The sequence below is a fragment of the Triticum aestivum genome, chromosome 6A (assembly GCF_018294505.1).
Source record: "Triticum aestivum cultivar Chinese Spring chromosome 6A, IWGSC CS RefSeq v2.1, whole genome shotgun sequence".
NCBI classification, from domain to species: Eukaryota; Viridiplantae; Streptophyta; class Magnoliopsida; order Poales; family Poaceae; genus Triticum; species Triticum aestivum.
In genome coordinates, this window is record NC_057809.1 from 34,616,553 (window position 1) to 34,625,753 (window position 9,201).

A 9,201-nucleotide genomic window follows, 5' to 3' on the forward strand; every position below is an offset into this window, starting at 1 on the left:
GTTGCTATCTATGGTGGTGGCCATGCTTACTATATACTCCTCGATTAGTTTAATGTTTCCAACATCTTCTTGTGCAGTTCCACTAAAATATATGGTATCTTCAAAGAAGATCCCTGTTTGCACAAGTAGAGATAATTACATATTACATTAAGAGTGACATCAAATCAGTGGCAAAACAATTGCTCGTTCCAGCCATAGCAATAAATTAAGATGCAAAACTATATCATTACTTGTGTCATCACAGTTCCAGTGCTTCATTACAGCACCGGGAGTTGATTTTTGTTTTTCTTCCGCTTGTTCTCCCCCTTCTTCACTTGGTTCAATAACAGACAAGCTTTGCCTTCAATGTAAGATTTTGCATGTCAATTAGGGAGCACAAGTATAATACTAAACTTAATTTTCTGATGAAAGTGGCAAAATACAGGCCAGCAGTTGTGAAATATCCTTATCTTACCTCAATAGGATATTACGGTGCACATACAGATTGGAAGTCTTGTCTCCATTTGTGCAGTTCACTAAAATCAAGCAACATTATCGTACAAGTAGCACAACATATGAATGCACACTGCAGAATCATGTGAAAGAAGGGTAGTACGGACCTCTTATGATGCGGAATTCAAACAACTCACAAGAAGAGGATCTGAACCAAATTCGCCTTAACGGATAGGAAGTAAGATCTCCTCTTGTGCAGTTCCACTAAGATCGAGCAATCAAGCAACGTTGTCGATGTGACATTTTGGTTGAACTGCACAAAACACTCTTAACACAAAAGTGTTTTGTGCAGTGCAACAAAAGGTCACAATGACAACGAGGTGAAGCAGATAACCCTATTTACACATAGGTGCAAAGGAAATAATTAGTGGTCAATAATGGTGGATGACATAGAAGCCAACAAAAAGAAGGATCTACCTTATCTAAATGGGAAAGACAGCAAGACAGTAGCATTTCTCAAACGGTGACATTGATTAATATTAACATAGAGATTATATTAACAATAAAATTCGTTAAACATGTAATTTGCTTTTAACTATGGCATTGCATCAGTTTTCTAGTGGCATTATTAGAGGGTGTTTGTTTACAGGGACATTTTGGTGTAGGGACTAAAAAAACTCCGTGTCAGTCCCATCTAAACCAAACAGGAGGGACTTTTAGGGACTAAAAGTGGGCATTTGGGACTAAAGAAAGAAGACCCTGAGGGAGTCTTTTTGGGACTTTTTCCAACAGTTGCCCCTGCCACGCATCGCACCTTGTCTCTATTAGTTCATTACTAGGGGTAACATGGTCTTTTAGCATGTCATTTAATAACCTCTAGTCCATGTTTAGTCCCTGGAACCCAGCAGGTAGGGACTAGGGAGTTTTTAACCAAACAGGGCCTTAGATTAACAACAGCTAATGAGTTGCACGGGACAGTGGACGCACCAGCACCATGTGCATCTACCGATGTACTGTGGTCATGCACAGTCTGTTGCAACAAAGAACAAACAACGAAGGAGCATATTTGTGTTGGTCCCAATTTTGTTATCTTTAGACACCTTTCCCTATGTGAGCGCAACAAATCTAGTCCTGCTCAAACTCTGCAGCCTTGTCCCTTCCTTTCCTTTTTGAACTAGCACTTTCGCCCCTTCATTTCCTCTTTGAACCACGTCCTAGATTTATGCGATACAACTTTCCCCACTACTTTCCCCCATTCCTTTCCTTTTTGAACCACGTCCTAGATTAATGCTATACAACTTTCCCCCTTCATTTCCTCTTTGAACCACGTCCTAGATTCATGCTATATACAACTTTTCCCACTACTTTCCCCCACTCCTTTCCTCTTTGAACCACGTCCTAGATTCATGGTATACATGCAGTTAGAGCAATGCATGTGGAGTAAGTAAATTATACCTTAAGGTTCTTGGGGCGTGGTACGGTGGGCGAAGGGACGGCGGCGAAGAAGAAGGGGTCGGAGGCCCTCCCGCGCCGCCGCTGGGTGGAAAGTGAACAGCTGTGCCGGTAGTCCCTAGCCGACGGCGACATCGTTAAGCCTCCTTCCCTTCCCAGCGGACGGATCCTGCCGGCTCTTTGAGCAGCAGTGAGGGGAGAGAGAGGCCAACGAAGTCTTGTTTAGATCTGGAGAGGGCGAGAGAGTGTGAAGAGAGCAACTACAAGCGCTGAGGCTCCAGCGGGAGAGGGCGAGAGAGTGTGAAGAGAGCAACTACAAGCGCTGAGGCTCCAGTGTGTATATATATACTGGAGAGAGAGTGTGAAGCGTGCAAACCCTAGAAAACATTTTGACCAGTCAAAGAATCCTCCTGGCACAAATTATGTGCAAGTGTAGTTATCGAACCCGATCAAGTTTGATGAGCGAACAGGCTAACCAGCTGCACAACCCTCCCGTTATGTTCAACGAGAGGGAAATAACCTTTTATACATTCCTGCATTCGTGTGACAAGCATCCCGTGTTTTTTTGTGTGTGTGGGAGTCATTGGGATTTCAATCATAATCGTGTCATGTGGCTTTGGTGGTAAGACTATCCATAGTGGTGCAGAAATAATGCAGCCTTAGTCACCTTACCTCTCTCCACGTAGTACGTTGGGTCCCACCAGTCAGAGGGTGAAACAAACAAATTAATAAGAAAAATTAAAAGCGCCAGCGGTGTATCTTACCTCACACATCTCGCTACTGCTCGGGAACACTGTCCAATTGATCCCTCTGTTTGCTCACGTACTATTTTAAGTGAATCCTTATTATAACATGCACACAAATTTTGGGCACTTGTATTCGACTGAAGTCAGTGTGCCACCGTATCTCGTATACTTACTACTCCCTCCATCTAGGTGTAATAAGTCACGTTAGAAGGTGCAACGGGACCAAGGTGCGTGTGCGTGTGTGTGTGTGTGTGTTTAACAACATGTGTGTGTTAGAGAGAGTGACAGATCGACCTACTCCTACAGAGAGATGTTGTGTAGTTACGATTTTAGGCGCGAGAGTCGGTGCATCCTCTCATTTCCGGACGTGTCCGGTAGGGACATGCGGACAGCTACCACGCCCGCTCCTGACCAGCCTGGCCCACCCAAAGCCCCTTTATCGCCCGCGCGCGCTTCCCGCCCAAAACAGTCAGCGCCGCTCCAAAGAATCGGTGCAGCATTCATGCCCGGGCAGAGCGGACGCGACCTCTCACTGGCGCAAGAGTTATGGTTGCTTCGTCCGTCCAACTTACTGCTGGGTCTATGTGATTTGACGGCTCATTGGTCTTTATTACTGAGGTGGTAGGACTCTGGATGTCCCACGCTTTCGGCGAAAGGAGGTAGGAGTATACTACTACTAGATTACAATTTTCTCCATTCTTACAGCGGAGGCGTGCAAGAGCAATGAAAACACGCAGGCTCAGTGATTACATGGCCCACCTCACACTATCACCGTGTGACACCTAACTCTTTACATAGTACTCCCTCCGTTCCTAAATATTACTAGATGAGTCCCCGCGCGTTGGCGCGGAACAGTGGTATATCTCTCTGCGCAAAATTATTGATTTCATAGAACTAAAAAAAACTCTATAACCGCATGACAAATGTGGTAGCCAAACTAAATAAACTCCCATCATCATTTAGATCATCCCACATAAGGAAAAAAGATCAGCCAACTCCTACTGCATAATGGGATTATATTTTTCTTTTTGACATGTTAATGGGACTTAAAAGCTCACTTACATGCATGCTACCGGTGCATGCTTGCATGCAGACATATGGATGTGATTTAAAACCCACTCACATGCATGTGCCACGGTATTTTTGCATGCTTGCATGTGGCTTAGTGCGGAGCCTCTCAACGTCTAGATCAGACGGCTATTATGGACTGATTTACTTCATCTAACGGCTACATCAATTTTGATGACGTGGCTCAAGGAGAGGATAGAGAATTCCTAGTAGTGGGGGCTAGCTATTACTAGTAGATAAGTCTTTGTAGAGATTTCACTACATACGGAACAAAATGAATGAATCTACACTTAAAATGCATCTATATACATCCGCATGTGGTTCATGGTGAAATCTCTACAAAGACTTATATTTAGGAACGGAGGAAGTACTAGTATAGTACGTACTGTAATTTATCAGCAAGATAAATTTGTACAATGCTATGAAGCTTCCAGCTTCTGTTACATGTATCTTGCGTCCAAGGTTGCCCGTTGCAACATTTCATCAAATACAAAGGAGACTAACATGCATGCTATTACATCTCAATGATTGACAGATCATGGCAAATATGTACTCCCTCCGTTCCAAAATAAGTGTCTCAACTTTGTGCAAACTTTAGTACAAAGTTGTACTACTACTAAAGTTGACATTTATTTTGGAACAGAGGCAGCTAAAGAAAAAAACGATCCATGTAGTCCCTAGCCCTTGAACCGTGAACCCTGACCAGGCTTCAATTTGCTGGCAACGTTTGAGCTTCCTAATAAATGAAGTTTGCAACCTTTTGACCATCGGATCATTTTGTGCAGTTTCACCAAAATCGAGATGAGCATCCCTGTGGCAAAGAAATTGAACAAGCGTGATTAGAATAAGATTACTGGGACTAGTTGATGAGACATAAACTCATCACAAATACAGTACATAGAAGCCAGTAGAGGTATGTGCGGGGCAAAGAAGTAGAGAAATATCCATAGGGAGTGATGTGGGCAGCTGAAGCAGCGGTGCAAGCCGGCTGTAAAGGGAGTTGTACCTAAGGGACGTAGCTCAACCTTGAGGATGGCGGCGGGAGGCGGCAACTGCCCACGTCGCGGCAGTGAGCAAGGGACGAAGGCAACCTCACCGGCTTTGTGAGAGAGAACGGCGGGGACCCCTGATCGGGACGTGCCGACAGTGGGTTTTCGCCGTCCGCGACGGCCACCGCATCTACACTAAGCATCCACCCCTTCCCCAAGCGGACGTGATCCACCAGGATGTTAGAGATGTGGCCACAATCGTTTTGTGCGAGAGAGTGTGAAGAGAGCAACCCCAGCAAGCAACCGTGTAGGCTGGCCCGTCCTGACTATGTATATCGTGGAGCGGTTTCCTTTTCTCTCCATATGAACCTATCATATTGCGTACATGTCACTGAAGAAAAAAACCTTTATTTATAAATGACGCGGCACCTACTACTCGTTCTCCTATAACCTTGCGCTTGGCATCTCCAAAATATTAACCTTGCGATTGGCTCTTCGCCTCTTCGGAAAGTCGAGCAATAATGGTAGTGCAGTATATATCTTTTTGGCTATATGAGACCGAATGAATTGCTGCACGTCCACCACGTGGGCGAGGGTCGAGGGGCGAGGGAGAGTGCTATATATGGAGCAAACTGAGTGAATCTACACTCTAAAATACGTCTATATACATCAGTGTTTGGAGTATGTACTAGTAGTTCATATTGAAATCTACTAAAGGACATATATATATTCAAAACAATATGATATAATCTCTATAACCAAGGTAGTAGGGACAAGGAGTAAACGGAGGGAGTAGTAAATTTTTCTCCTCGTCCTGCGAACCACCGCGCGCATGGGTGAGGGAGCAGGCGTAAAGCATAGTAAGCAAACTTCACCTCATCCTGCGAGCCACCGCGCCCGTGGGCGGGGGAGACGTCGTACTAAGCAAGTTTCTCCTCGTTCTGCGAGTTGACAGAACACATCCGTGTATAGAGCCTTGCCTCTAAGTTAGGCCCCACACTACTAGGAAAACTCCTATAGATAGACATTTAGTAATAGCGTGGGTTTTTTTGGCCCACGCTATTGCTATTTAGTAGTAGCGCGGTGAAAAAAATACGCTACTGGTATGACATAGTAGTAGCGCGGGCTCAAAAAACCTACGCTGCTACTAAATGATTTCCACCCTGCTCCCTCGTCAGACAATAGTAATAGCGTGAGGTATAAAACCTGCGCTACTGCTATATGGATAGTTGTAGCACAGGTGAGACACACCGCGCTGCTACTATGCCCCAACCGTCCACTCCACGTACTCCCACGCCACCCACCCCGAGCCAGATCTAGATCGAGACCCCCTGCACCAGCGGCCTCCCGTCCCCTTGCCGGCCTGAGCTGAGCTGAGCTGACAAGATGACACGGCGTGGCTGCGTGCAGGCGCGGGTGATACCTGAGACGGACGCCGGGCTGGTGGAGTTCTTCCTGGACACGGACGCGCGGGAGATCGAGATCGAGATCGGCAGGCTCCGCCCCAGGCTGAACAAGGCCTTCTTCGACCACATCCAGCGGGAGATCGCACAGATCAAATTCGCGGTCACCAGGACAGCGGTCTGTACCAAACTGCATACATTTCTACCTGATGATTCCTCTGCTCCGTGTGGTAGATTTTGTTCCAATTGATCAATTCCAGCTTGATTTTGATATCTTCCGCGTGTGCACGCAGGCAAACGAAGACAGACTGATCGAGCTGGAGGCCATGCAGAAGGTCATCGGGGAGGGAGTCGGTCAGTGAGCAAAATCTTAACTCCATGAAACTTTCTGCATAATCCAAGCTAGCTCGATGACTTCTGTCTGTGTATCTCTATCTGTAACTGCTGTTCTTGCTCATGATGCAGAGGCCTACGACAAGCTGCAAAACGACCTCGTGACGGCCAAGGAGCGGCTCACCAACATCCTGCAATCCAAAGATAGGAAGAAAACGGTAAGATCTGAAACAACAAGACTTCAAAATGCTGTCACTTATCTGATATGAACCTGCTGAGTTTTTGTAATTGTGAATTGATGTTGCACAGCTGCTCGACATGGTAATCTAGGCATGTGTGTGTTTGTGTAGATTCACACAAAGAAATACCTGCCACCTGCAGGTTGGTTGTGGGGTTCGTTTGCTATTTTTCTTAGTGCTTCCATGTGCAAGAGAGGTAGTAGCTCCCTACCTTCAACGGAGTAGCCACATGGTTGACTACCAAACCTTATACTTATGTTGTTGCTTGTTGGCCTGCTCCTTATAGTTGTCATGCTTGTGGTCGATTCAGCCGGGGATCAACAACGTCGTCGTCGCCGGTGGCATGGATACCATGTCCAATGCCCCCAAATACGCTGCAACAGCAAGGTTCCTACTAACTTAAGAAGAATGGCTCTGTAACTGTCGGCAGCTCTTCTAGTATAAAGTTTGTTGTTTACGTATTCTGACTAGTCGTTTACTATCTCTGTAGATAGTTTCTTAGATGGAAACCTCGCAGAGTAGTTAGTGTGCAGCCAGAGTCCAGTATGATATCTCAATCTTGAGTAAAGCATTTGAATTTAAGCTAGTAGATATTGAGCTCTGTGATTGAAGTGTCTCTGTTGAATACATCTAATCTGAAAAAATTTCACATTTGCTTCTCTGATAAGTAAGGTCTGTTTTCATTTACAGGTAGAAGATAGCAACAGAGTGGTAAGGTTTGTGCAGAGATCTTCTCCTCCGTCGCCATCCGCGACAAAGCTACTGGGTGCATCCGTCCATCTTCAGATCTGAGTGAAGAGGGCATCCGTCCATCTCAAAAGGTTTAATTTTTGTACCAGCTGATTAACTTGTCTTTTCATCAGTTCCTCCTTGAGTAATTGGAAAGGGAATTATATTAGACTGCTAGTTGATTCTTGCTGAAAATTGCTTTGCCTGTATGTATGTATGTAGAGAGTCTTGTAGCAATTATTCTTAGAGTAAACCAAAGCAGTATTCGATGATATATTGTGAGTCACTGAAAATGTATACTGTTTTTTTCTTCAGGATATGGATGACTATCTGAAAGTATGCAGGTTTCTTTCCAAACTTAACAACGAGATACTAGGTGAAAGAAATGCTGCCTACAAGGAAAGGTTGAGCAGCCTAGAGAATTTAGTACGGATCATGGTAAGGTTGACAAAGCCTGAAATCTCATTTTGATCCACGTTCAAAGATTACATGGTAGCATATATACTTGAAGTTGGCATGGAATATCGAAATTCAAAATAGACTTCACCTATTCCCTGTTTTGAAAAGCAGTGGGAATTGATTTTCTGAAGTCCTTGGTTGTCTATTTCCCTATCCATGCAACAATAAATGTAGAACAGAATGTTAACTGTCAAATATTTCAAGCATATATAGCTCAAATACACAAGTATTAATTTCTTGTATACACCAAAACAACAAGATAGCATGAACACGTATAGCTAGGGTATGCATTTAGTAGGTGTCTTTCCGTTTCGAAGATTCATAAAAGACTAAAAGAGACTGATAAATGAAGAAAATACCCTACTGGATCTGCACAAGTACCCGAACTAACAAGTTTTCACTTTCCCGACGTGGGCGCAGGGGTGATCGACGTGGACTACCGCGACCTGGTGGGCATCGTGCTCTTCAACCACTCAGAGACGGACTTCGCTGTGAAGCCCGGCGACCGCGTCATAGAGATGATTGTCCAGGTGATTGCGGCGCCGGAGGTCGCCGAGGTGGAGGACCTTGACGCCACCGTCCGGAGTCGTCGAGGTGGAGGACCTCGATGCCACTGTCTGGAGGTTGCCCAGGTGAAGGACCTCGACGCCTTGGTAGATACATCTAGAGAAGTGGTCTACTTAGGTTGGTGGTGGAACGCTAGGGAAGGTACCTACCTTTCGGTGATGTTTGTGTGCGTCTGAAGTATAAACGATCTCGTGATCTCTTTGAATTGAGATGTTCAATGTTGTATCCATGAACGCTGCAAGTGCTAAGTAAGAATGTAAGTGTTAAAATGGTTCTGTGACCTTCATTTATTTTGCCCTGGATGTGTCCTGATTTGTATCCATGAATATTGCATCTAAATTTTATTTTTTGATTTCTAATTACTTAGCAGTAGCGTGGGGGAAGAATGACATTCTACTAGTACTTAGGAATAGTAGTAGCATGGGTTAGGAATAGTAGTAGCGTGGGTTGCACGCGCTACTACTAACTTTTTAGCAGTAGCGCGGGGTAAAAAACACGCTACTGCTAAAATTTAGCTGTAGCACCATAGCAGTAGTGCGGGAAACCACGCTACTGCTATACAAAAACCTACGCTACTGGTAGCGTTTTTCCTAGTAGTGCCACATGGTTTGCCTCTTTTTTTAACATAACACATTAAGTCGCAATTTGTTTGTTCACCCGTGGTAGACGATCCTCCCTCCACCAAGTGGACAACCAGTACACGTGCCAAATTACCACGTGGGCTACCTTTTTCGTACAGAAATGAGCTCCACCGTGTACCCGCGCGGGTGTGGTTGGGAAAGAG

At 45.0% G+C, this 9,201-nt stretch overlaps 1 protein-coding gene across 3 annotated transcripts; it reads left to right on the forward strand.

Annotated features, from left to right (window-relative positions):
- The first annotated feature begins 5,977 nt into the window (after positions 1-5,977).
- LOC123130165 (uncharacterized) lies at positions 5,978-8,650 on the forward strand. Of its 3 annotated transcripts, XM_044550113.1 has the most exons (7): positions 5,978-6,268; positions 6,384-6,444; positions 6,556-6,641; positions 6,949-7,049; positions 7,353-7,483; positions 7,707-7,829; positions 8,271-8,650. In XM_044550113.1, exons 1-5 carry the CDS (start codon positions 6,074-6,076, stop codon positions 7,354-7,356), a joined length of 447 nt encoding a protein of 148 aa, XP_044406048.1. In that variant the 5' UTR covers positions 5,978-6,073; the 3' UTR covers positions 7,357-7,483; positions 7,707-7,829; positions 8,271-8,650. The 3 variants fall into 3 exon arrangements, with proteins under 3 accessions (XP_044406048.1, XP_044406049.1, XP_044406050.1); XM_044550114.1 differs by lacking the exon at positions 6,949-7,049 and having other exon boundaries at positions 8,271-8,617; XM_044550115.1 differs by lacking the exons at positions 7,353-7,483; positions 7,707-7,829; positions 8,271-8,650 and having other exon boundaries at positions 6,733-7,046.
- Positions 8,651-9,201: the final 551 nt, after the last annotated feature.

What these genes read in the sequence shown, in the direction of transcription:
- LOC123130165 (XM_044550113.1), top strand. Translation starts at nt 6,074, where the DNA reads ATGACACGGCGTGGCTGCGTGCAGGCGCGGGTGATACCTGAGACGGAC. An exon ending in TCGCGGTCACCAGGACAGCG is followed by an intron (nt 6,269 to 6,383) that starts GTCTGTACCAAA and finishes GTGTGCACGCAG; the next exon opens with GCAAACGAAGACAGACTGAT. An exon ending in CCAAAGATAGGAAGAAAACG is followed by an intron (nt 6,642 to 6,948) that starts GTAAGATCTGAA and finishes TGCTCCTTATAG; the next exon opens with TTGTCATGCTTGTGGTCGAT.